The sequence below is a fragment of the Puntigrus tetrazona genome, chromosome 23 (genome assembly GCF_018831695.1).
Source record: "Puntigrus tetrazona isolate hp1 chromosome 23, ASM1883169v1, whole genome shotgun sequence".
Taxonomy (NCBI): Eukaryota; Metazoa; Chordata; class Actinopteri; order Cypriniformes; family Cyprinidae; genus Puntigrus; species Puntigrus tetrazona.
The window spans coordinates 8907551-8933959 of record NC_056721.1 but is presented as its reverse complement, the minus strand read 5'-3'; the positions used below and the strand labels follow the sequence as shown (position 1 = coordinate 8933959).

Genomic DNA, 26409 nt, shown 5'->3' with positions numbered 1-26409 from the left:
CGAGGCAAGGGGCAAACGTACAATTACTGTATTTATTATCTATTAAAGTTTTATATTGCGTCAATATAGTTGTTCCATCTAAATGTAGTAATCGATTTAATAATTAGTCAATTTGATGAGATGTCACACATCACAATAGTGATGCAACGGCGGTCTACAAAATCAATCGTGTGTCTCAGAGTTCAAAAAGACTATCGCTCCCAATTTACTTTTAATACCAAACGCTCTCAGCTTTTTCTGACACGGTCGGGCGGAGAACAGACGGGGGAGGGACAAAACTAGACTGCCAATGAACAGCCGCCAATCTCTGCTCAGAGAGTCTCCGCCTATCACAGAACGCGATACGGATGACGCCACGGCCACTGTAATCTGTCAGGCGTGTTCATTGGGAGTTGAAGTAGTTCTGCTGCTCGGGCCGTGAATGAGGAAGTTCAGCAGAGACGGTGCTGCAGTACTCAATACCCTGATTCAAAGTGTCATTTTAAGACGGAACAAACCTTTAACCATGGCTCAGTAAGTATACGTTTTCCTTTTGAAATTCGTTGTAGTATGAAATTGAACGTAACCGAGCACATTTTACTGTATATTATTATTAAATGTAATATAGTGTAATCTGTTCCTCAGTGTCAGTAGTCGTTTTATCTATAGTAATCTCTCTGCTTACTATCAATCACTTTTTTTCTCTGTTCAGACACGGATTTAATTCTTTCTATGTTATTCAACCAGACTGAATGGCATTTGTCATAACCACTGATTTCAATAAGCTAGCACTCTGTGAAAGTTCTTTCTCATAATCTCCGTGTTTTTATCTTCACAGAGCTGATATTGCTCTCATTGGTCTGGCCGTGATGGGTCAGAATCTGATCCTGAACATGAATGACCACGGGTTTGTGGTAAGTTGCCATTCTTAACCCATTCTGATGGTTCACATCAGGTTTAAGATGTTATAACCACTGTCGTTTCTTCAGGTCTGCGCGTTCAACAGGACAGTGTCTAAGGTCCATGACTTTTTAAACAATGAAGCCAAAGGCACTAAGGTGATCGGGGCAGAGTCCCTTGAAGACATGGTGTCTAAACTCAAAAAACCTCGTCGCATTATCCTCCTGGTCAAAGCAGGACAAGCTGTCGATGACTTCATTGATAAACTGGTAAACACCACCATGAATCGACAGTCTTAGTTTGCTTTGTCAACAAGCCAAAGTGATCAGATAACCACCTTTTTTTCTGTACCTATATTGTAGGTTCCTCTTCTTGAACCCGGTGACATTATCATTGATGGTGGAAATTCAGAGTACAGAGATACGACTGTGAGTTTGACAATCCAGTCTCGTGATCATGTGAGGTGATAGCAGTGTTTGGTATAAATGTTCGTGTTCATCACATACAGAGACGCTGTAAGAGCCTGAAGGAGAAGAGCCTTCTGTTTGTGGGAAGTGGAGTGAGTGGAGGAGAAGACGGGGCTCGTCACGGACCCTCGCTGATGCCTGGAGGACATAAGAATGCCTGGTGAGGAGGACAAGCATGCACAATGCATACGTGCGTGCATGTATTCACATTTATGGATTTAAATTTGTATTTTTTTTTTGTTCCTTCAGGCCACACATAAAAAATATTTTTCAGAGCATTGCCGCCAAGGTGGGCACAGGAGAGCCGTGCTGTGATTGGGTGAGTATCGGTTGTTATTAATATATATTTATGCATTTATACACCTGTGAATGCACCACTTTAAATTCTTTGTATGTTTGTTTAGGTAGGAGATGAAGGAGCTGGACATTTTGTTAAGATGGTCCATAACGGTATTGAATACGGTGACATGCAGCTGATCTGTGAGGCCTACCATCTGATGAAGGATGTGCTGTGTATGGACCATGATGAAATGGCTCAGGTTAGACATCGGCTCACTTCTATAGTTACTATTGTTTTGTAATGAAGATGACCAGTCCAAGATGTTGTAATTCTCCAGTTCCCCTCTGTGTTGTCTTTTTTTTCCTGTTTCCTCGTTCCTTATTTCGTTAGTATTTTGAAACGCACCTCACCCTGTTCCTTGTGAAGGACTGTTTTGGTCTGCTTCCTCTTAAGAGCGCTTCTTTGTCTGGTTTGCCTATCAGGCCTTCGATCAGTGGAATAAGACGGAACTGGACTCTTTTCTCATTGAGATCACTGCCAATATCCTGAAATTCAAGGACGAGGATGGCACTAACCTGCTGCCCAAAATCAGAGACAGCGCTGGGCAAAAAGGCACAGGGAAATGGACGGCTATCTCCGCTTTGGAGTACGGCACACCTGTTACACTGATAGGTAAGATATAGCGTTGCGTAATGTCCCGGGTATGGATGTGTTTTCATTATTATTATTATTATTATAGATGTAGAGGGAGAAAGTCACTTGGGCTTCGAAGAACATGAAGCATCTCCATAAGCAGCTTTGTTGTTTACCTCTTCAGCTAATGTGACATAAGTGGGATTTTCTGTTCTGGCTTTTGGTGCAGGCCAATAAGGATGTCCCGCTGTTCTGGGGCTATTGTGAAAGAGTTTTGGTTCGTTATTAATTGCCATTTACCATTGCTTTATCCTGGACATTTATTTTTATGCCTTTCAAACGTACATACTCGGTTTTCTGTGATCGATTGTGAAAAAAACGATTTGTTTATTAATTATTTATTTGCACTTTTCACGGTGCACATTGATTCAGAACAGCTTTATATAAAGGTGAGCAAGTTTAGATTACCATTAAAATAATATTTTATGAAGCTATATTATATACAGCTTCTTTCAAATAAAAAATAATAATGAAAAAAAAATCTGTAAATATATTTAAAATAAATAATTTTTAATGTTAAAAGAGAAATATTGGCATGGCCCAGCAGGAAAAAAAAAATTGTGGATTGATGTTACGTGCTTGCTACTTTAGCATTGCACAAAGCACAAAAAACAGTTACACAATAATTGTCAAAACTGATGCATATGCTTTTATAAAGCTGTTTTGAAAATGTGTGTTCTGAAAAGCGATTTGCCATGACATGTGTTATTAGATCAGGGTATGGGCTTGTATATGTAGTGTCAGTTAAATGAACAAAAGGCTGTTTGTGCAGCACTGAAGCGTGAGAGAGCAGCTATGATTTGTATGGTTGTAGAGGAGGGTTTTCTTTTCTCAATAGGCTGAATTCCAGTGCTGAGTTCACCATGACTGGCTTTTTTTTTTTTTTTTTTTTTTCACTTGATTTTCTTTCCTTCCTCCACTCGCCTCTTCCCACACTTGTTAGGCCTTGGGTTGGGTGATAATATAATACAAAGTCATGCTGAGTTTAGAGTTTTGCTTCCAGACTCTCATGTTTGTAGATGTAGTAAGATCTGCTCTCACAATAGTCCGGCCGATTACTCAGTAAACTGTTACATTAGCAGAGTCAACAGTGCCAGGGTCTGGTACCAGATATGAACTGCATTATACATGGCCTAGAAGACACTGTGAATAGAGGCCGGTAATATTATAGCTGCCCTGTAGAGGTAATAGATGAAGCTGATAAAGAAATGTCCTGGTTACATTTAACTTAAAAAAAAAAAAAAAACACTGTGAAAATATTACAGAAAAAATTCTTCCCAGATTTTTAAAAAATGAAAGCAGTATAAAAAAACTCAATATGATATTGAGAATTTGGAGAAATGTACTTATTGTAATTAAAATTGTGTTTTTATTTTAGATATATAACATGCCTGAATTGCCAGTATTTTTAATAATGTATTTATTTAATTTCACTATTATTTCATTATTATTAACTATTACTTATTTTTACATTTTATTTATTTATAAACAAGAATTTCTTGAAGTAGTTTATTATTATGTTGATACATAATCTTGATAGGCACAGTAATAATTAAAAAAAGTATAGATTAATTTTGCAGACATCTTTTTAGTGTGGTGACATGATCAGGTTGCGTGTCATGCTCTGACTATCTAATGTTTTAATATTTCCTCATGCTGTCTCTCTGGCCTGCTCTAACAGTGATTATAATGTTGTTATGTGACCAGAGAAGCAGACTGTAACTGGAGACGTCTGTTTGTGTTGTATGCGGCGTCTTTCACTCACAGGGGAAGCTGTCTTTGCCAGATGTCTCTCCTCTCTGAAGGACGAGAGGGTTCAGGCCAGTAAGAGCCTCACCGGCCCCCAGGGTGTCAAGTTCACCGGAAACAAGGCACAGTTTCTTGAGGATATCAGAAAGGTGGGATGGACTGAAAATATAGATCATTTATATCTTTATGTATTCATGTTCATGTAAAAAGGTGCATCAGTTAATGGGGTTTTATCGTTTTTAATTTGATGATAATGCAAACCTTCTTTTTCAGGCTTTGTACGCCTCAAAAATCATTTCATATGCTCAAGGCTTCATGCTGCTCAGACAAGCTGCAGTAGAGTTCGGCTGGTCTCTTAACTATGGTGCTATTGCCCTGATGTGGAGAGGAGGCTGCATTATTCGCAGGTGAGCAAGCTTTGTTCACAGTGATTTTAAAAAAGATTGCATAAAAATTCTGCTATATTCATACTGCTTATCATTGTCTTCTGAAATACTCAATGAAAGAATGAATGTTGCAATTCTGTAAACACTAGGAAGTGGTGATTTAAGGTTTCATGTAAAAAATCTTACAAACACACAGAAATGAGCGAGCTGATTTTACAACATCATAACTGTAGATTAGCAGTGATTGAAAGCCATGAATCTTTCATTCGCAGTGTTTTCTTGGGAAAGATCAAGGAAGCGTTTGACCGGAACTCCGAGCTGCAGAGTTTGCTGCTGGATAACTTCTTCAGTAAAGCTGTACAGGATTGTCAGGTACAGGAAATGAGCCAAGAGTGACCACAAAATTGCGCCGTTTCCTGTAATTGTGCCACTAAATACGAAGAGAAATCAGCGGCACTAATGGCAGACTTGTTATGTGTATACGGTGCTTCTAAAAAGTGAAGCGAAAACTAAAACTAAACTGATAGGATACCTATGACAAATGATTCAATTTATTTTACCTAGTATAAGCATACAAAATATTAATTTGTTTTAATATAGCATGCAATTACTACTGTGTGTGAGTGTGTATGCGTATGCCAAGATTATAAAAATGTTCAGTAAATTTCTACTATAGAATATCATGTAATCAATGACAATTTCATTTTATAATATGAATTTAAATTAAAATCTATGCAGTAAGTGAAAGTGTATCAAATGTAGTTTGTGTTTTATAATTGATTTGTATGACATACAGTGTTTAGCTACAATATTCCAGCAATTATTTGACGATATAATAGCATACATAGTCAGAAAGTAACATAAACCATTTAAAATTGGAAATTTGTTTTAACTTCATAATAGGGACCAATTCTATCTATTAGCATGCCTATTATTAGAATGTTGGCTGTTAATAAGTACTTATAAATAAATTCTAAATGACCAAATTTGTGAGCTAAATTTAACAGCTAATAATAAGCAGAAAATTAGTAGTAAAAAAAGTAGTAGTTAATGGTTTAATAACAGTGAGAATTGGACCTTAAAATAAAGTGTGACCTGAAAGTTTATTGTCATTAATGATGATGATAATACATGTAGAATATGTTTTGTTTGGCAGGAATCGTGGCGTAGGGTAGTAAGTACCGGTGTGCAGCAGGGGATCCCCATGCCGTGCTTCACCACTGCCCTGTCCTTCTATGACGGTTACAGGCACGAGATGCTCCCAGCAAACCTGCTGCAGGTAACCCTCTCTACAACACACAAACCCATATGGCGTATCACATCAGGATTACTTCTGGACATTTACGGTTGTAGGCATTCGATGGCCTTAGTATTCATATATTGGATGAATGTTTTTTTAGTCCTTAAAAAATTACTTTTTGCTACTTTTGTCTTTTTGGTGTGCACAAGGATCAGTGCTCTTGCTTCAGACTCTCTGTGGTGTTGTAATGTGCTCAAGCAGTTATTATAATATAATAATGTGTCATTCTTCAGGCACAGAGGGACTACTTCGGTGCCCACACGTATGAGCTGCTATCAAACCCTGGAAAGTTCATCCACACTAACTGGACAGGTCACGGAGGAAAGGTGTCGTCGTCATCCTACAACGCCTAAAGTCAGTGGTATTAGGTTAAACAGCAAAGAAACCCCATCTCTTCTTGATGAAGGACCAGAGCAGCTGAATACATTCCTCCTGAACATTTGAACTTCAGCCCAAGAGTGTTCAAATGCATATTTCTATTTATACTAAATCATAGTGTATGCACTATTTGTAAGCTCTGTTCTTGTAGTTTTAAGGTCCACCGTTGCAAACACTGAATTTTTGATTTAGGAGTTGTTGTTTTTGAGGTTCTTCTTGCTGTAGACCGGCCATGCTTTGCCCCCGGAGTTCACGGTGTTAACTCTGGATTATGGGTAACTATTGCACTGCATTAGGCTAAATAAAGATTTCAATCCCTTTTTAATTAGCTTTTGTCTTCCTCACTCACATGCTGTCTACTGCAAACAGGATTTACTCCTACTTATTTTTAACAGTAAATGCTAGATATGTAACGTGTTTATTTGTATGTACTTCTTATTTGTCACCAGGAGAGGGCAGAAAGGATATTTTGGAACAATGAGTTTGTTTACAACAGTAATGTTTTCAGCTGAATGATGTTTCTTTGAAGAGAAAATAAAAACAAAATACATCTAAAAACAATGTAAATACCTTGAAAGGTGCAGAAGAACATTTTTTCCATCCCAAGATTGATATACTCTCAATAAAGTAATCTCTCTCTCTCTCTCTCTCTCTCTCTCTCTCTCTCTCTCTCTCTCTCTCTCTCTCTCTCTCTCTCTCTCTCTCTCCCTCTCTCTCTCTCTCTCTCTCTCTCTCTCTCTCTCTCTCTCTCTCTCTCTCTCTCTCTCCCTCTCTCTCTCTCTCTCTCTCTCTCTCTCTCTCTCTCTCTCTCTCTCTCTCTCTCTCTCTCTCTCTATATCTCTCTCTCTCTCTCTCTCTCTCTCTCTCTCTCTCTCTCTCTCTCTCTCTCTCTCTCTCTCTCTCTCTCTCTCTCTCTCTCTCTCCTCCCTCCTCTCCCTCTCCCTCTCCCTCTCCCTCTCCCTCTCCTCTCCAATTTACCTCCACCCTGTTTAAATATCAAAGAGCCGAAGGAGTAGTGGGTACCTCTCATATATGTGTGACCAATAACATCACTTCCATGTGACGTTTTGAAGATGCAGCCTTAATACTACAAGGACTCCAGAGATATATTTCTACTAAATATATTTTGGGTAGAATATGTTAATGCTGTTGACAATGATGCTAATGCTTGAAATGGTAGGTTTAAGTATGTCCATGGCCTGATTAGTCAGGAAAAGAACGTCTCAGAGATTCAAAGCCACTTCAAACAGAGGGCACACTGGAACTGGGCGGTGTAGAATAGGGTAGTGAAGCAGTCGTAGGCGAATGATGCTGAGTCATCATGGTGAACAAGGCAATTCAGTGCAGGGAGAGTCAGGACAGGAAGTGGACACCCTGTTTTGAGCCGTCTGCTGATTAATTATGCATCGGATGGGGAGGAGTCTGGCTAGAGATGAAGTCTGACACAAACACGGGATGCTGCAGTTTGAACCGACAAGTACCAAAGATCAACACTTCCTTTAAAAGCTGAAGTATGTATATAATAAAGCATGTTTTCTCTTTATGCATGATTACGGTTGCGTTTAGGTGACCTTAAGGTGCCTTTCAGAGCATGTGGGGATAGTTTTTGTTGAAACGGTATCGATTCCATTATATTAAATACTAATCCAATATTAGATGGATTAACTGTTAATTAAATGGATTACTGTACATTTCCCAGGGATATTTTGAAGTTCCCTTATAGAAATTGAGGATGAAAGGATGTCCTCACAGTAAGCTAAAATAGTTTAAAGAAAAATTGGAACAATAACCTATATGAGGTAATTTGCTAATGGCTTTCTTCCCCTGAATTGCGTCCGTATCTTTTATGAAGGTACCTCTCTGAAACATGACGATGGGAGTTAGATGGGACAACCGTGCGGCGGCGGACAGAAGCATGTTCATAATGCGGATGATGCTGAGCCTGTTTCCTTTGATCCTTGTGATCTGGAATGGTGAGGCGCTACCCGTCCAAGACCAGCAATCACACAACAATGAGGTGAATCTCTTCAACAAAGGGGGAAAAAAACAAGTACATGGGCTCATGCATTAGTTTTTCCTAAGATCTTTGTCACTGGCTACGAAAAACTGCACTGCAGTGTTGTAATACTGTTAATGCTGTAAAAATCAATAGCAGTAATATAATACTACAGCTCACGGATATGTCTCATCTTCTAGATACTGGCCAAAGGTCAGGAGGACTTGTTGAAGAAGATGATGACGGATATGGCTGAGCTGAACCTCACCAGTAAAGAACTAGCTGATCTTGACCCTGGATTTCTGAATGGCAAACTGGGAGAACAATCTGTTTATGAACCGACTCCTAAATCTCCATGCAAGCTGTTCTTCTGGAAGAGCTTCTCTTCGTGTTAAAACCCGGAAAACAGAACAGACACAGATAAGTCTGTTGAAATCTACAGTCCTGCCTTTACAGTTTGCCAGTCTCGCCATAGTGAAATCAACACGTATCCATAGGCTTCTGCTGTGCCTGTACTTTATTTAAGGACCGTTAAAAGAATGCAACGGGTTATTGTTTGATGTAAAACACAAAAAATACAGTGGCCTTTTGCATGTACACTTTCTACTGTTTGACATCCAAGCCCAAAATAATGTAATAAATGTTCCACAAATCCTTTTATGTCAGTTTTGTAAGTTGAAGATTTGGCACCACCTAACGGAAGGACAAAGAAACTACCTGGTTTGTAGATGTGGCTTCTGGTAACCCAGTCACAAAAACTAGTATTTGTTTATAGATATTTCTCAGAAGAAAACAAAACAATAGCTTTAGTCCTGGCATGTGGCTTTAAATGAATTTTGGTAACACTTTACAATAAGGTTAATTAGTTAACTACATTAGTTAACACTAACTAAGGATGAACGTTACTTCTAAAGCGTTCATTAATATTAGTATTAATTTCAGCATTTACTAAAGCTTTATGAAAAACAAAAGTTTTGTTAGCATTTTTTTTGTTATTACGCACCGTGAACTAACATGAACGACCACATTTGTACTAACAAAAATTAATAAATGTGTGATAAATGTAATGTTCATTGTTCATGTTAATTAATGCATTTACGAATGTTAACAAATTACACCTTATTGTCGATAGCATTTGTAAAGCACTGGAATAGGCTACTCAAAAAACAAATTAACTAAAAGTCAACAATTTAACCTTTCTTTTTTTTTTTTTTTTTAGAAAGGCACTTACAAGCAGGAACTAAAATGTTTTGTTTTGCTGGGAAAAGGAAAACCAACTTCGTTGTCATGACGCAGTGCAAGTAGTTCAGGTAACTTAAATACATCCGACTCTGCGCCGGTTACTTCTTTTCTTGGTGGAGGGTCTGTTATACGATTAATTTGAATCACTAGAAAAACAAATTTGTTTTCTTACATTTCTACTTGTCCGAAAGCCAGCCATGTCACACCTGTCACTAGGTGAGTGTACTGGTAACAGTCGCAGTACTTACCTGTATAATAAAATATTCATCCGCCCAGGACTGTAGTGCCACAGAAAACGGCTTTCATTCAATTCAGCTGTAAGTTTACTGAAGGATTTATTTATGAGAGAAAAGATTACATTGCAGGTTAAACCTCAGAAGCAATAAACTAGGACTTTAAAGTTTATTATTAAATTGTTCAAGTTTAGTAAGAAAATTCATTCTTTAACATTATATTCAGCAGTTATTTTAAGTAAAACTATCTGCAGTTCTCATACTGATATTACACAAACAAGACAAACAGCAAAACTACTAAATAGTATGTTTGTGTTATACTAAAACCAGCACTGTAGGTTAAATTCAGCACTTGTTTTTTTACACTTCAAACCACCAACATTTTACAATTACACAAACTTTCAGGTAAAAATAAAAACAGATACAGTTCCTCTGTGTACGTTTATTAAGTATTTTGAAAAATGGAAATCCTGCCAGTGATTCAAGTCATAACACAAACCCCACTCACAAAATCCTATCTGTTCACCCACAACAGGACACTGTATGAAAAATAGGCCTTTTCAACTTTCACTAAACTATATTTACAGTGGGACAGATCATGTAAAAGCAATCAAACAGAAAAAAAGACTTAAAAGCAAGATCAATGACTGCATTGATGTCTTGCGTAAAACAGCTTGAAACACACGAGCATGGACATTAAGTCATTTGCAATGGGACTGATCCACAAACACACTGGTTTAAACTCTGCTTTTAGATTGCCAAGGACCGTCTTTAGTCATGCACTCCGGGCCAATTGGGAATTGTCCATTGAAATTTCAAAAAGGGGAATCCAGGGAAATCTGGTTACAGTGAAGTGACGTAGTCCCTTTTCAGGTTAAAGGCATACAGCAGCAGTCTCCACAGATGGACTGTGTGAACTTCAGTCTTCAGCTCTCCCATTTTTGACTTCACTCAGGGTTCTGAGGTAAACCTGGGCCAGCCGAGTCCAACGTCCCTATACATGCGAATTAAATTTTTGCAATTCAATTAATGTCTTGAAGCAAATAAGCCACTATCAAAATAACTAGTCAAATTATTATTTTTTTTATTTGAGTTCCCTTAGATTCACAAAACATATAAAAAGCATTCAAAACACATAACAAAAGCAACCTCTTCTCGAAGCATTCTTCGCTTTCATCAATACATCACCCCAGTTAAGCCACTCAGAGCTCACGCTCGCCCTCATTCACCGCCCACTTCCAGAGCCCCGCCCACAGACAGCATCACATCACGTTCACACATGAGTTCAGTAACAGCGAGAAAGAACACACACCATACACAGCATTCACATCAAATTATTAAGCAAGAACACAAATACTTAGTAGATCACTTAAACATTCCACTACATATCTTTTTTTTTTTTTTTATAATGCAGCTCTTAATATATGATTGCAATATAAGAAAGGGAGGAAGGTAGACAGAACAAGAGGGACGGAAGAATGTAAATGAATGTCCTTCTGATGGTCCTACAGAGAGAGAGGAAAAAAAAAAAAAAAAAAAAACACTCGCTGCCTTCGTTCACACTCGCTCACACAGGTTCTTCTCACAGTCAGCATGTTGCTTTTCGGCATAGCACACTTGCGCTCAAGTTCTCTCGCTCTCTCTCTCTCTCAGCGCGTTCGCTCATTCAGTCTCTCACTCCTGGCGCACCAACAATCCATCACCATATCACTCTCAGCTCTAAAAAAAGCGGACAGATTTCATCCATGAAAAGGGGAAAAAAAGACAACACCCACCGTCTAACACAGTATATGCAGAGTGAAGCTGTGCTCTTTGATGGCAAAGCATTTACACATGGGAAGAAGGGAACTGATACTGAGATCGCTCGAACATTGCGGCCAACGAGGGGCTTCTTCCCGGAAATTGGAAAAGAGGTGATGAACTGTAGAAGAGATTTATGAAGGCTTGACCATAAAAAACGTTGAGGGAAAAAAACACAACTCAAATGGCTTTCCACATGAAGCATCTTTAAATGTACTGTACGTTGAGGGCACTGAAATGGTAACAGATGCTCAGATATGTGGGCATACTGAAATAATGCCTGACATAAAATAAATTATATCCATAAGGGAAAAAACTTAGTGTTCATTTCATTCCTAATAATTTCAACCACTCTAAATTAAAATTAAAGAGCAATCATTATATGTATACGAAGAACATTCAGTTTTACAAAATCAAAGGCAAATATTGAAGGGACATAATGTCTGACTAAACTTTCTTCTCTTAAAATACTTACCATCTAGGTAATAGGATACTTCAAAACCCAACTGAAATCTCTCTACATTCCCCAGCTGGACTTTGTCTCCATGCTAGATCCAAAACCGGAGTTGAACCCACTGCTTGAGCCTGAATTGGTTCCCGGCCCCCACCCGAGACTAGCTGAGCTGCCGGTATTGTAGTTATTGCTGCTTGTGTTGTAACTCTGGTTCTGATCTCTACTACCGCTGTTCTGTCCGCTAGGGGTTGTGCCGGAAGCGGCTGTCTGATTCTGCTGACTGGCCAGCATTCCCATCATGCCCCAGCTACTCTGAAGGGCTGCCTGAGCCGCTGCCATCATGGCTGGATTCAAGCTAAGCGCCCCAAAATTCACATTGCTGTTGGGACTGCGACTACTACCAAAGCCCTGCCCCCCAAACCCCCCGAACCGCCCACGATCCATCATTTGCCTACTATTATTGTGCTTAGGCTCAGCGTTGGAGATGTGCACGCTGGTTCCTTTGATGATCAGGTCCTCACCGCACAGAGACTGGGCAACCTGGAGGTAAACAGCCATGCGTTAATTTGAGAAGGGAATGGGCGCAAGCCGAATAACGGAAACGAACAATACTGAAACCGACCTGATCGTCAGCAAAGGTGACGAAGGCAAAGGCTCGGAAAGGTTTGGGAATGAACACGTCTGTGACTTCGCCGTACTGCATAAAAAACTGTCTAAGCTCATCGGCTGTCATGTCCTCGGTGCAGCGGCCCACAAAAACTTTCCTGCTTCTCATAGGCTCATCCGGGCCAGCCTGTTCCAGGAAATACTAGATCATTTAATAGAAAACAGGGTCTGCTCATGCAATGTTCACAACGGCAAAGGCATCACAAAACAGTTGAATCATAAAATGTGTGTATGTTCAAATTTAAAACCTTATAAATGCAAATGTAACTTACATATGAAAATGTGAACTATGTGTGGCGTTACATGGAAATACCTTTGAGTTGGGAAGCTTGCAGTCGCACCATCTTCCATCAATCATATGCCGCTGGGACATGGCTTTTACTTGTGTTTCGTAGTCTGTAAATCTTACAAAGCCAAATCCTTTGGAGTTTCCAGTTTTTGCATCTCTTTTCACCTGAGAGAAGATCACACAAAAAGGAAAATTCATTATTTACTATACGACTTTTCTGTCTAACCCCGATGTAGTTGTTTAACCAGAATTCTTAGCTGCTAATTTCCATACAACAAATGTTAATATATAAACATTGTTCAAACAAATACTTTATGTGCTACAAAATCCATCACATACAGATCTGGAACCAAATAAGCGCAAGTCATTTAATTTTAATGTTTGGAGTAAACTGTCCCTTTAGATTTTTTCATACCAACCTGCACCATGATGACCTCTCCAAAGGTGCTGAAGTAATCTTTAAGGTCTTGCTCTGTTGTTTTCCATGGCAACCCAAGCACAATCAAATCTGATGTCTTCTGCACACCGCGCTTGATCTTCACAGCCGATGCAGCATCCATTTCATCCATCTTCCTCTTGTTATCTGAAAATGTACATATTATTATGGTTATTTGATTAATTTAAAAGACAAATCAACTAGGTTGAATTGACATGCACAATATATAGGTAGTGGAATATAAATATGAATAATGAGACCATATTTTCTGTGCATAAACAAGTCCAAAATTATTCCATGTTAAGTAAACACAACACTACCATAGTTTTTTCATACCTTTTGGATAATTGACCACGTACACCAGATTGCCCCAGTCTGATTCGGGTGCATGAAGAACCCCCTCCACCAGTCGGACCCCTCTCATGCACTGAGAAACGGGGCTACGGTATCTCAGGCCGCAGGCACCGGGAAACTGCGCGGCGACGGTGGAGAGCAGCACGGTGCCGTCCTCCTCGGACGGGATCTCCATCGGCTCCTCGTTCTCATCCTCCGCCACGCGAATATAACACTCCGTCATGTTTACACCGAGAGCGCGAGCTGTGCTAACAGCTTCCGAGCCGATCAATAATTCAGCTACAAGACAATAGACGGGGCTGAAACCGAAACTACTGCACCGGAAAGACCCCAGAAGTAAACGCAACCACAAATTAGCCGGCAACAAGTGCGATGTCTATTGTTTACGTGCGACCGTCGTCAAATAATGCGGGGTGCCATTAGCTAAGCTAAGCTACTTGCTAACCGCGAGCACGATACAAATGAATGGCGCGTAACGCTGCACCCTGTTCCCGCCAATTGTCACCGCGTCCAAACAACTATTCATCGACTGTACTGGATTATCTACCGATTGCGATTAAAACGCGCGATGCAAAGTAGTAAAAATATAGAAAACGCGTGGACTAATGCATCCAGTTACCGCTCTGACCCCCTAAACTGATAAAATGGCCACCCAGCTGCGTCACTGAAGAAATGACATCATCAGTTTGGAGCGTCGCATCACAGCACATGGAGGGGTTTGTAAATGTAAAACGTCGACTTTTTAAACGCACAACGTAGTTTGTGGCATACCGTTTCAAATTGTGTGATTTCGTCTTCTTCGTTCGTGATATTTATGGACCGGTAGTGTTGTTATTTTTATTTAGGGATGTTGAATTAATCTCAAGTTTGCAAGGGTCCACTGTAGTGTTGAAAGCTTCTCCTCATATCACATCTTACAGGTTTGTTACATCAGATTTAGAACAGACAAAAGCCATGAAAAACAATGGATTTAAAGACAAAGGCCTCTAATATCAACAGTGTGCAATTGCTGATCGAATCAAATCATTTTGGTCATTTTGTTTGTGTTGTAATGCTCCCTATAACATTGCTTGTAACATTCAGTTGAAAGGCTTCATCATACAATGTCTAGTTTCACTTATGGCACTTATGGATTCTGAAATGGTTTGATCAGCCGTCTCAGGGGTGTTGTTAGACCTACAGTTGTTTTTATAGTTTTGTAATGACACAGCCAGGTTTACATCATACTGCCTGCAATGATTTAATCAATAGTCATTCAACCTATAAACATGCAATTTTATATCTCAGTCACTTCTGAATGAACGTTTACAGTGCTGTAATCTTGCATAGGTCTAGGTAACAGCTGTTAACTTATGAAGTGGCCCTGACGTTTTTTTTATTTGAGCTACAATGAGTGAATGAAAGAAAGGAAGAGAGGTTTTTATTTCCAGGCAGGTGCAGGTTTCCCTCCTTCCATTGTTTTCCTGTTGTATAGTTTTATGATGAAGTGGGTTAGTCTTGCTCTCACACTCAGTTGTAACCTATAAGGCCAAACACAGCCGACTTGTTAGCAGTATAAAAGCACTTGTATCAACAATCACATCTCTGTGCACTAGAACCAAACAAACCATGGCGCTGAAGCTCACAAGGGTTTTACTTATTTCATTGTAAGTAGCTGTATGCATATGCCTTAAGTGTTTTCTCCTGCAATATTACTAAAAATGATTATTTTTGTCCTTTTGCTTCACATAGAATCTTCTTTTTGCCCATATGGGGAAACGTCTTGCGACTTCAGAAGAGAGACTGGGTGGGCAGTCCATCATCAAGTGTGACAGGTAATTATTACATTTATAGTATGTTATCCTTTACGCTGTATCAAAAGACTGACAGAGCTTTGCTTTTCCAGAGGGTGATGTGGAATGTTTCTCTGAGTACATGGAACTTTGGATCCATAGAATGAGAATTGAGGGACTGAGACTTTGGCTTTCTGGAATATTACGAATTCAAGGTGAGCTACATGGGCATTGAATTTCTGATAAATAAGGAAAACTAACAGATCTATGGGTCACCCTCAACAGATTGTAAAAATACATGCTTTTGGGAAGAAAAATACAGCATTCACTTTGCATATTTTACACTGATATAATATGTAATTTATACTAAATGTATGATAAGACACCCAAGACTCACAGATTGTTCTTTATTTGGTTATGATCCTATTTTGTTGTACTTTAGGGCAGAAAACAACATATTTAAAGTGCATCTTATTGGATTATAGTCAAGCCAGTTTTACTTGTACAGCACTTTTAACAATACAGATGGTGTCAAAACATGTTTACAATATTAAACAGAAAAATTGTGTCAGTAATGCAAAAGGACAGTAGTAAACACAATTTTCAGTTAAAGGCAGTTCATTATTTAATTCATATGTTTCACAGACAGACAGTTTGAAGTGTTTTAAACGACAATAAAAACAAGCAAACAAACAACAAAAAACAATTAACAAATATGTGTGCTAGTTTTCTAAATATCTTGCTCTTTTCAGTGGGTATGGTGTCCATGGAGAATCTAAATCATCAGCTTTCTTCGTGTGGGTTTGCCTTGCACAGAGATCTGGAAAAGAACTATATCTTCAGAGTCATGTACAGCGGATGTTTTGTCCAGTTAGAGGTTAGACAATGTCTTTGTTTGTCATTGAAACATATTCCCTTCTAGAGTGTTTTACAGTATCACTGTATCTCAGAATTACTTTTTTTTTTTTTTTTTTTTTTTTAGCATGACAATTATGTGATTGTGCTGAACCTGCTGAAGAGAGTGAGTCGATTTGGAGGCAGGACTCAAAAGTTTCTGATGAAGTGTCCAGCGGTGTTGGCGCCTCCTAACAGAGAGTATATCCAGTGTGATTCAGACTTCATCCAGGTGAACAACGCTGATGTGATCTTTTTTTCTTTCTTCCATTTGTTGTTTTAACAGTTTTTGTGTGTTCAAGGTTACCAGAGAGATCCCCGTTGATAACTGGAATAATGAGGTAATGTCAGATATAGTAATGTGTTGTCATCTAAATGTGGACTATTTGTGATGAGATTTATTTATTTATTTTTCTCTTTTTTTCTTTCTCTCTCTATTCAGCTTGACTGGTCTCTGGCTTTGAGCGGGAGTCTGGTGGTGGCTTTGGAGGATTCCAGTCTTATTCAAGTAAATGTTGAAATGCACAAACCAAACATAACAGTTCAGGGAAGGAGAGACACCATCTTAAGTCCTGTGCAGGTAAGGCTGTCAGTTTGTGGATGGAATGATTTGCAATATATAATCAATAACAAATGGAGCAAAATGTGTAAAAGTTAAACAAAAATTATTTTGTAGCACTTTTTAATCAATATTCAAACAATATAAAATCATTGTTTGATATGTTCAATAAAAAAGCATATATATATATAAGTATTTATATACAAGTATTTCTGATTTTAAAAAATCTAGGTGAGCAGGTATTGCAAAAAGGAAAAGGGGGAAATATTTTCAGAGCATTTTTTTAAGGCCAGGGCTGTATCCGGAATTGCCCCCTAGACCCACAAAAAGCCATTTTAAGTGATGTCTGAAACCATCCGGACGTTTTTAAGTACACTCATTCAATCCCACAATGCACCGCAAAACGAGCGTACAGTCAAAGGCTACAGAATCCCCATAATGCAGTGTGAGCGTCCCGCGTTTTGCTAGAAGATGGCGCCCTCAGCTGAATCATCCACCCATTCATTTTACAAAGCACTCATCCATGGTGTAATACAACACGGATACACATTTATTGTACAATAATTATTAAATTGTCTAAATGGTTTATACATAATTTAACGTGTTAGAATTCAAGATAAATACTTGAATCTTATTACTGGAGTTACCCGTTTTAAATTAATATTAAGCAGCCCGCAATCTATACAAAAGCAGCAGTAGTGTCGGTGCACTCGGTGTTTAAATTTACTCACTCGTTTTCATTCACTCCTACAAGTGAACTAAAAGAGTGGACTAATGTAGAGAATAGTGAATGAGGGTATAGGGGCGATATCGGATACAGCTTATGTCTGAACTACAATTATTTACTAAATCGCGCCACCTAATGGTGTGTAACTGAATAGCATAATTTCGACCGAGCTCGTACAGGACCAAACGCTTAATGCTTTGTGCTTAGATTAAGATAACGGTATGAAAAATGACCTCTAAACCTATTATTAATGCATTGTGTGCCTTACACCGTGCAGAAGTAGGTTGATTTTTAACGTAGACACTAAGACAATAAGTTTATATGTTTTAGGTGTTCAAATCGGAAGGACATTTCTTACCTCTCAAACTGGTCAGTGGCCATTATGCCTACAGCATGGAGGGGACTTGCCCAAATGGTTTGTTGGCACATATCTTGCTTATTTTGCAAGGTTTTATCAGTTGCATATGTAATAGCCATTCTGCATGTTTCTGTCAGTGAACCAAACATCATCTGAAGACACAGTGCTGTATGTCTATAAAAGACGCATGGGTTTGACCAGAAGAGGTGGATATCAAAATGAGACCCTGTCAGTCGGCAGTGTGATTGTGGAGCAGACCGACACGTTCACCTGGTCAGAGACAAGTGACTTTGTGCAGCTTATCATTCCTACATCTCACATTCAACTGAAAAAGGTTAGAAGTTTATAACTGCATGTACACTATCAATCAAAACATTGTTTGAAAGAAACCAATACTTTTCTTTAGCAATGATGCCTTAAATGGATTAAAATATATATTTTTAAATAAATGCATTCCTGTTAATCTTTCTATTCATCAGAAAAAACTGTTTTAACATTGATAATAGAAAGAAACTTTTCTTGAGCACCAAATCAGCAAATTATGATTTATGAAGGATCACGTGACACTGAAGACTGGAGTAAACTGGAGTTTATGTATTACAAATAATTTCCAATATGTTTCAAATTAATCTAGTTTTGCAGAGCTTTGACATTTAAGATTTTTGCATTTTGATTTAAATTTTTTTTTTTTTTTTTTTTTTTTTTTTTTTTTTTATAACTGGCTAAAATCTGGTAATTGGTAAAGATATGCAATTTAAAAAAAGATATTTATTTTGTTTTTAGGAGTGCATTGGTCAGGCAGGTGAGAAACTACAGCAACATTTCTACAAAGTCGATGCTGTTCTAACCTTTAAAGAGACAAATCACAAAATGCACTGGACTATGGAAAACACCTCACCTTGTTCAGGTTAGTGTCTGTTCAAAACATTCATGAGTGAGTTGAAAACGCCTGTTTTTTTACCAGTCCTTATCAGGTATTCAGGTCTTCAAGTTGCTACAATTGTTTTTCAGAGATGTTAGAATCACACCTCCATTTAATGCGCGATGACCCACAAGAAGCTAACGTGACAACACATTCACCCGAGGGTTTTACAGGCAAGCCAGAAGTTCCTGATGGTTCCCACAAAGAGTTTACTCCTCCTGTGTCACCAGAGACTATATCTACAGCATCACAGACAGCTGATGAGAAAACCAGCATAACCTCGGTACAATCCCAACTACTCCACACAACTGAGGCTCTTAGTACATCAAGTCTTTTAACGTGAATAGAGATAATGACATAAAAGTATTTGCAGCTACACTTTACAGCCTAAAGCACGACAGAAATCTCTGAAGAAGCTCTTCTGGGCGTCCATGAAGGTGAGGGGCCGCAATGCAGAACGTATGGAAATGCAGGTACCAGCTGCACATGTGTCGGTGATTTCCGTTATTACTATTGGTAGTCCATTAATCACTACAGATGTAATCACAATTTGAAATACAGCTACACATTTAAGCGCCATTTTCACTCAGTCTGGGATTTACAACACAACAGTCAAGTGGACCCATGCATCTTTTCAGCTGACAAGCAAAGTGCCATTGGAATCACATGTGGGGAATGATTACATCAAAGACTGTGTTGGTCGTGCCATTTAGATGCGAGCTACTGTCTCAGAACTCCCTGAGCTGTGTGTGTCACATCACATCTTGGGAATAAATGTGGTGTCTAGCAGGTACAAACTGGTGTTTACTCTTAAGTTGCACTGTAACTATCCCTGTTTTTTTTCCTAAAAAACAGAAGGGCTCAATACTTGGCGCTCTACTTTTTTTAAACGTATAATGAGCGTGTTTATTATGTTGCTCTCTGGAATCCATTTTTCTTAATTTGTCACAACATTTGTATATTGCTGCATATTATTTTGATAATCATGAATATGGTCTTGAAATGTAGTTACACTAAAACCACAAATTAATTTATTTCTTAAAAATGTACAGTATTGATAACCATATACTGCCATCCATAATAAAACAAATCGAACATAATAATAATCAAAAATAGAAGATCGAACCTCTTCACTCTTATAATTTGTTAAATATTTGGACATGTACTAGTTAGGGCCTACACATTGGCATTATTTCCATATCTCTTGTATCACACTGAGGACTCACTCTCACTTGTTTCTCACAAATACAACTAGCACCTTCTTGCACCTCAGTTACTGATATTAGTAAATATTGTTGCAGTGTTCTGTTCAGTGGACTGTTTTCTTTGCATTTTCCCTTACATAGAGTATGTATACAGATATGTTGTATATTAATTACTGCAGGTTTTATTTCTGGAAAAATAAAACGTGATACGTAATCTGTATTTAAGTAGAAAGTGTTTATTAACTGAAACCAATGGGATGTTTGTGTTCTGAACGAACCACGGATGCCTTCTTGCTGAATCTCCTGCCATGCGGCATCAATCTACAATGTAAGGAGTTTTTATTCAAGGATGTGATCCCTCATACAGTAGTTTTCTTGATCTCTTTAGTTGTAGTTACAGTAGCCGCTGACTAGCTGTCAGTGGCAGTATGAGGAATATCCAGAAGAGGTCAGTGTTGTTCAATATTTGGCTTTTGATGAAAATTCCAAGGCAATGAGCAATGTGTCTAAAATGTAGTATTTTGAGGTTGGTGTCAGTTGTTCAAAAGGCATATATATATGTTTTACCGACACTTGGTGTTTTTGTTCATAAAACATAAATACTGGGCATTGATGTACATTCTGATTTGATTTAGTGGGAAAACAACCTCAGATGTGAGGTTAGTTAATTTGCCTTTACTACGCAATTTCCCATGCTTGAATGAATTCAATTAGACTTTTGAAAGGGCAGGCCATTTTAATGTAACCCAGTCAAGATATTCTTCTAAATTCTGAGCATCTGGAAGAAAGACCACTGACACTCGTAAAATTTATTGTGATTACGCTCTCGATATTTGAGCAAACCAAAGAACACCCTTTCTCATCCTGATCGTGTTTGTGTCTAACAGTATGTGTTCTATATTAAATGACAAAACAAGAGGCCATTTGTATGCGTTGGATATTGTGTCCTCTAGAGCTTTGCACTCCGGCACAGTGTAATTCTCACCCAGGGGGTCAGAGGGGGGCCACGCCGCCAGAGTTTTCTTTGGCATCTGTTGCATGAACTTGTGAACAGGAAACACAATAACAGCACAAAGTACACCAACATCTCAAGTCTTTTATGTGGCTGTTTTGAGCCATTATGTTATTAGTGTAGGCTTAAAAATTCCTTTCATGTTCCCCTCCTTTTCTTTTTCATATGAGTTGCACATCTGTGAGATGTTTAAATCCACACACTGGTTAAATTTTGCCTTGCTTTCAGAGATGTTTTTAATTGTCATAATTGATATCGATATGAGCTAAACATTCACACATTAACATAACTTTGTTCTTGTAGTTTTCTTTTAAATAAATCTTTATTACAACCCTTCTTTGCTTATCACAATAAAAATGTATGTAAATAAAATTAAATATAAATATAAATTAATCTCCCTAAAGAAGCATTAGTTTGTGTTGGTGAAATTTTTTTTTTTTATAATATATTGTTTATTTATTTATTTATTTGCAAACACTAATGTCTGAGACTTTTAGACCAACTATATATAAAATGTGTATATATGTATGTCTCAGACCACCAGTCAAAGGTTTTACATTATTAAAACTTACAATTTTTAAATGCTTTAATATAATTAAAAATAATGTTCATTTACTTATTGCAACAAAAAATTTGTTTTTTTAAAATTTAGTGTAAAATAAAAATTTTAGTTTTAACTATTTTAATAAAATAGAATAGAAAAATCTGAACCTATGGTTTAAATCGGTTTTAAAATACTAGTGTATATATGTGTGTGTGTGTGTGTGTATATATTTATATATTATATGTATATATTATATATTTTTAGCATTTTCAAATTACACACACATACATACGTGTGTGTGGTTTGAAAATGCTATATACATTTACTAAAAATGAGTTGAGTAAATGTAAGGTTTTTTTATTTATTTATTTTTTTATGAAGTTTGATTCAAAGTAATTATTTATTTATTTGTTTTATATTTTAAGTTAAAACTGCCAGTCTGATTATGCTTAAAGCAGCAACTTAATATTGTGGCTCAATTTGTTGAACCAATTCAGCAATGAGCTTTCCACAGCAGGACAAGAGCTGGCAGAGGAAAGAGGCTCTTGGAAGGGAAGGGAAGGCTTTGGTGGTTATGCTCTGACTCTTTATCTTACTTGCTGGGCAATTACAGAATCATGGGTCAACCATGCATGTAACCACAGCTTCGTTGCACAGTAGCAGATGTACTCATGGCATTAGCTGGTAGGAGCGTGAAGGTAAACATAAACAGATGCAGCTGGTTGCTAGGGACACTCGCCAACTTGCGTGCCCTAATGATTCCCATGTGTGCGTGTGCAGATCTGCAGCAGTGGGCAGCATGCAAGCGTACACTGCGTTTCAGACTTTCTCAATGGGATATTTGTGAATGAGTTTAGCAGCAGTGGTTTTTGGGAGGGTGTTCCCTGTTGGCATCGTGCCCCTCCTAGTAAGTTAAAGCTGATGAAGCACTTTTCTTCGTGTCTGCAATTTGCCATTGATTATAATGTTTTGAAATTATTAAAAAAAGTCTTTTTTGTGTGTGTGTGTGCCACATGTATGAAGGTATGAAAAGATTGCTTTTTGCTTTCCCAAATCTTCCCTTTTTTTTGCATACATCATTGTATGATGACGATTAATGTAACATCTATTTGTGGTTGTGCATTAGGCCGAGTCTGCAACTTCCCATTTGTGTGTCCTACAAAGCAATTCCAAAAATAGCCAAAGACATATAATTTATGCTTCATGTTTTATAACACAACTGTGGGCTCCAGAAGTCTGAGACCACATTCAATATTTGAGATTAGGTCGGTAAACCTAATTCTGGCGAATAAATGCTTTTTTTTTATTTATTTGAAATCCCTTAAAAAAAAAGAAAAAAAAGAATTAAATTAAACTTTTCAGCCAGATTGTTAAAGTGCAATTTATAACAGAAACATTCTAACATTTACCATTCAAATATTTGAGGTTGATTTTGAATTTTGTTTTTATTTTTTGGAAAAAAATCTTTTATGCCCAAAAAGAATGCACTTTTTAGGTGAATAATTTTTTTTTTTTATTATTTCAATTAAAACAGTATTTATTTTTTATTTCAAATGCAAATCTTTTGCAACAACATGAATATGCACGCCTTTGTCACTTTTGGTTAGTTTAATGCATTCTGGTATTAATAATGGTATTAATTTTCTTTCAAAGAATTAAAATTATGTAATTTATAAGAAAACTAAGCATCTGTAGCATGCAAAATTAACAATAAAATTATATATATATATATATATATATATATATATATATATATATATATATTGAATTAAACATTTTTATTGGCTTAGAACTCCTCTTACATAAAAAAAAAAAAGATTGTTATAACTAATTTTTTTTTTTTTTTTTAATATTCCTATCCACAATCTCCTTTTCTCAGTGTAGACTAACTCAAGAAAATGTTTTTCAATGGCAGTTACGATAGTTTCTCAAAGGTCAAAAGTTAAATCCACACAATGCAGTCTACGGTGCGTTTCTGTGACTATGAATCTCTTTGCAACCTCTCTTTCATCTTTTTACAGATTTTGATTGTCTTTGCTGACTGACAGGTATGCAGCGGGGAAAACATATATTTTGAGGTTTAAATTTAGTTGTGACACACATTGCACCGTGTTGTCCTGGCCGTTTGCAGTAGGTGAAGCGTTACAGTTCACGAGGCCTGGTTGTGAAGGCTGTCGGTTTGAACTCGGTTCGTACGTGCCTAATATTGCAGTGTCTGGGAGGTCCCTTTTTGAACCGTGTCCAGGCCTGTAGCCCAGATGAGATCTTTAGGAAGGGGCTCAGTTCTTGTGATATCCTGTGTGTGTTTGCCATCTGATTACACACAAGGCCCTATTCCTCCCTGCGAGTGTGTGTGTGTGTTAATGACATCCAGGTTAAGCAGACTTCCAAAGAGCTCAGTGGAACCAAAGCGAAGGCTGATATTTTGATTAGAGAACGATTTCGCTTACATCCACTGCTTCTGTTCGACTGGAATGAGTTGCTCCAGATCTCGGTGTCAAACTCCCCCACTCTCCCTCCCCTTCTCCCAGCATCCTCTTTGCCGTGAAGCCCTCTGCCAACAGCCTGCGCTTCTCTCCTCTCTCTCTCATTAACCACAACTGTCAGATCCTCCAGATGATGAGCAATTAAACCAGATAATAAACGCTTGCCATCAATTCCTGTTTGTTTGTTGTTGTTGTTGTCGTTGGCGGCAGGGGCTCCTCTCATGCCACCTTAGCGCTAACTAGTACTTCTGTAATGCACCACCGGTAGCAGAATCGCTCTCTCAGAGCCTTCTGCCAACACTAACAAAGCTCTAACTGCTCATTGTAAGGCACCAGATTGATAATAAGGCACACTGAATGTTAACAATTAGATCATAATCAGAGCCAGCACGCCAAGGCTGCTCTTTTATCCCCTGCTTGAAAGAATGGCAAACAAAGCTCTGCAAACTGCTAAGATAAAATATTACCTCTGAATAATCATGTCTCTCAGCTACCAAAAGCCACGTAAGCTGTACAGCGGCGCACATACGGCGCACGGTAAAGACTCTTGTGTTTGCTCATGTATTAGCACGATAAGACAGTCTTGCTACGTTTTACTAGCCATCTCCTCTTTAAAAAAAGGTTAAAGGTCATTTCTGAGCCATTAGCATCACCAAGTAGAATTTTATATATACGCTTGTGTTGATAAGTTTGGATGTAGGAGTAAAGAAATTCATATATTTTTTTTTTAAAGCATTGACTTATTCAATTGTACAAAAGTAAAGTACTGTTTTTTTTTCTTTTTCTAAAGCACTTTGAACATGAAAAAGGGTATCTCGGTTTACACAAAAATATCAAGCAACGAATCAGTTTTCAACATGGATAAGAAGAAGAAATGTTTGTTGAGCATCAGGTCAGCATACTAGGATGATTTCTGAAGCGTCATGTTGAAAACGGTTATTTTCAAGTTGTAATAATGTGTCACACATTGCTTTTACTTTTTATTTATTTTATCAGAAACCAAAATGTCTTTACAGACTAAAATATTTTAAACTTGAATTTTTATTTAGAATTAAATGTATTCAAAATTATTGAACGTATATTTTAATATTTAAAATGGTATATTAAATTTTACTGTTTATTTTATTTTTATTTTTTGGTGATTTTTAAATATTAGTTTACTGACAGTGCATACCTGGAAATACTATTTGACAATTATTATTAAGCTTTTAAATGAAATTACTACAAATATCAAATATTAAATGTAAATTTAGAATTAATGTATTTGTTTACTTTTTTTAAATAAGTATCACATTTTTACTCTAGTAAGCTTTGTGAGACAACTTAACTAGATCAAAACAAGGTTAAAGTTTTTGCTTTTGTCAAAACAAAAACTAACCGTGTAACTGATTTTGTTTGACTCTTAAAAAACAAAAAGTGTTTCGGCGCAAAATCAACCCTCAAATGGCTTTGATTTATTTACAATGCTATTCTTAGACATCAGGTCTAGGATGAGTTACTGTTTGTCTGTGTTACTGTTTAAATGTAGCTCGTCTGAAGTTCATGTTGCTTCAACTCTTGTCCCGTAGATCGCAACCGAAATGCTCTGAATGGCGCTCTGTTTTTGAGTACGGGCCAAGTGATAGTTTCAAACATCTTGAACCTTGAAACTTCCTTTGCTACAGAGCCCTAAAAACAGGTTTTGTTATACTGGAAGTTTCTTGACAGAATAACAAAACAGTATCCATATATCTGTCACAACAACAGGGCAGGTCTGCCAGAAAAAACACACGGGCTATTCACTTGAAGAAATAAAAAAAGACCCACAGAAATCTCCGAAACATCTGATTTCCCCTTCTCCATGGAAAAATGTAGGTGCCTCTTTGTTTTGAAATAGAATTTCCCTCAAAAACACTTTGGAAACTAAACAAAAAATTGACCATCATTAGATTTATTGTCTTTTCTGCCTTTGTTTCTGCAGACTGTTTATGACTTTGCTATGGAAACGTAGGGATTATTTACTCTTGAGTCGGTTTACAATAACCTTCCCTTTCCTGACCAAACAACAAAGGAAATATCGAGTCAGGCGTCTCCCTGCTAACTTCATCTGGCAGATTCTGTCTCACTTTCAGTGTGTATATACAAACCCCAATAATGATGCGTTCGAGGGTCTATTTTTGAGCTCGAGCTGATGGAACTGTTGAACCTGAATCTGAGCGCTCATCCTGTTTTGCCCACCTCCTTGAGTTTAGTGGAAACGGTGAATATAGATTTTACTAAAAGACTTCTATTTAAAAGCACACTCAGCATCCTGGACGTGAGGCACATTTGCGTCACGCAGAGTCGGAG

At 37.7% G+C, this 26409-nt stretch overlaps 4 protein-coding genes across 16 annotated transcripts; 3 read left to right on the top strand and 1 right to left on the bottom strand.

Annotated features, from left to right (window-relative positions):
• Window positions 1-380: 380 nt before the first annotated feature.
• pgd (phosphogluconate dehydrogenase) lies at window positions 381-6457 on the top strand. Its single transcript, XM_043225279.1, has 13 exons — window positions 381-513; window positions 818-893; window positions 969-1148; window positions 1242-1307; window positions 1388-1506; window positions 1596-1665; window positions 1751-1885; window positions 2109-2298; window positions 4087-4217; window positions 4342-4475; window positions 4727-4826; window positions 5611-5733; window positions 5988-6457. Exons 1-13 carry the CDS (start codon window positions 422-424, stop codon window positions 6105-6107), a joined length of 1536 nt encoding a protein of 511 aa, XP_043081214.1. The 5' UTR covers window positions 381-421; the 3' UTR covers window positions 6108-6457.
• A 751-nt stretch (window positions 6458-7208) lies between these two features.
• Window positions 7209-8784, top strand: sst6 (somatostatin 6). 2 transcript variants are annotated; one of them, XM_043224616.1, is made up of 3 exons: window positions 7209-7643; window positions 7985-8149; window positions 8329-8784. In XM_043224616.1, exons 2-3 carry the CDS (start codon window positions 8000-8002, stop codon window positions 8521-8523), a joined length of 345 nt encoding a protein of 114 aa, XP_043080551.1. In that variant the 5' UTR covers window positions 7209-7643; window positions 7985-7999; the 3' UTR covers window positions 8524-8784. The 2 variants fall into 2 exon arrangements, with proteins under 2 accessions (XP_043080551.1, XP_043080552.1); XM_043224617.1 differs by lacking the exon at window positions 7209-7643 and having other exon boundaries at window positions 7657-8149.
• Window positions 8785-9688: 904 nt separating this feature from the next.
• tardbpa (TAR DNA binding protein a) lies at window positions 9689-14241 on the bottom strand. 4 transcript variants are annotated; one of them, XM_043224615.1, is made up of 7 exons: window positions 13585-14237; window positions 13232-13395; window positions 12837-12977; window positions 12480-12665; window positions 12313-12397; window positions 11379-11524; window positions 9689-10597 (listed from the first exon to the last, which is right to left on the bottom strand). In XM_043224615.1, exons 1-6 carry the CDS (start codon window positions 13823-13825, stop codon window positions 11382-11384), a joined length of 960 nt encoding a protein of 319 aa, XP_043080550.1. In that variant the 5' UTR covers window positions 13826-14237; the 3' UTR covers window positions 9689-10597; window positions 11379-11381. The 4 variants fall into 4 exon arrangements, with proteins under 4 accessions (XP_043080550.1, XP_043080548.1, XP_043080549.1 ...); XM_043224613.1 differs by lacking the exon at window positions 9689-10597 and having other exon boundaries at window positions 11437-11524; window positions 11879-12397; window positions 13585-14240; XM_043224614.1 differs by lacking the exon at window positions 9689-10597 and having other exon boundaries at window positions 11437-12397; window positions 12480-12650; window positions 13585-14241.
• On the top strand, window positions 14190-20898 carry c23h1orf127 (chromosome 23 C1orf127 homolog). 9 transcript variants are annotated; one of them, XR_006247824.1, is made up of 14 exons: window positions 14235-14318; window positions 15198-15248; window positions 15334-15416; window positions 15488-15589; window positions 16127-16251; window positions 16357-16500; window positions 16571-16609; window positions 16711-16848; window positions 17885-17969; window positions 18050-18246; window positions 18696-18819; window positions 18924-19117; window positions 19208-19307; window positions 19473-20897. XR_006247824.1 is itself a non-coding variant. In XM_043224606.1 (14 exons), exons 1-13 carry the CDS (start codon window positions 14275-14277, stop codon window positions 19223-19225), a joined length of 1344 nt encoding a protein of 447 aa, XP_043080541.1. In that variant the 5' UTR covers window positions 14235-14274; the 3' UTR covers window positions 19226-19271; window positions 19473-20897. The 9 variants fall into 9 exon arrangements, 7 of the variants coding, with proteins under 7 accessions (XP_043080546.1, XP_043080542.1, XP_043080541.1 ...); XM_043224606.1 differs by having other exon boundaries at window positions 19208-19271; XR_006247823.1 differs by having other exon boundaries at window positions 18924-19271; window positions 19473-20898.
• Window positions 20899-26409: the final 5511 nt, after the last annotated feature.

What these genes read in the sequence shown, in the direction of transcription:
- pgd (XM_043225279.1), top strand. Translation starts at nt 422, where the DNA reads ATGAGGAAGTTCAGCAGAGACGGTGCTGCAGTACTCAATACCCTGATT. An exon ending in GAGAGCCGTGCTGTGATTGG is followed by an intron (nt 1,666 to 1,750) that starts GTGAGTATCGGT and finishes ATGTTTGTTTAG; the next exon opens with GTAGGAGATGAAGGAGCTGG. An exon ending in TCCCAGCAAACCTGCTGCAG is followed by an intron (nt 5,734 to 5,987) that starts GTAACCCTCTCT and finishes GTCATTCTTCAG; the next exon opens with GCACAGAGGGACTACTTCGG.
- c23h1orf127 (XM_043224604.1), top strand. Translation starts at nt 14,275, where the DNA reads ATGACATCATCAGTTTGGAGCGTCGCATCACAGCACATGGAGGG. An exon ending in AGGGTTTTACTTATTTCATT is followed by an intron (nt 15,249 to 15,333) that starts GTAAGTAGCTGT and finishes TGCTTCACATAG; the next exon opens with AATCTTCTTTTTGCCCATAT. An exon ending in AAACACCTCACCTTGTTCAG is followed by an intron (nt 18,820 to 18,923) that starts GTTAGTGTCTGT and finishes ATTGTTTTTCAG; the next exon opens with AGATGTTAGAATCACACCTC.
- tardbpa (XM_043224613.1), bottom strand. Translation starts at nt 13,825, where the DNA reads ATGACGGAGTGTTATATTCGCGTGGCGGAGGATGAGAACGAGGAGCCG. An exon ending in CGTGGTCAATTATCCAAAAG is followed by an intron (nt 13,396 to 13,584) that starts GTATGAAAAAAC and finishes GTACATTTTCAG; the next exon opens with ATAACAAGAGGAAGATGGAT. An exon ending in GCAAGCTTCCCAACTCAAAG is followed by an intron (nt 12,666 to 12,836) that starts GTATTTCCATGT and finishes TAAATGATCTAG; the next exon opens with TATTTCCTGGAACAGGCTGG.
- sst6 (XM_043224616.1), top strand. Translation starts at nt 8,000, where the DNA reads ATGACGATGGGAGTTAGATGGGACAACCGTGCGGCGGCGGACAGAAGC. An exon ending in AGCAATCACACAACAATGAG is followed by an intron (nt 8,150 to 8,328) that starts GTGAATCTCTTC and finishes CTCATCTTCTAG; the next exon opens with ATACTGGCCAAAGGTCAGGA.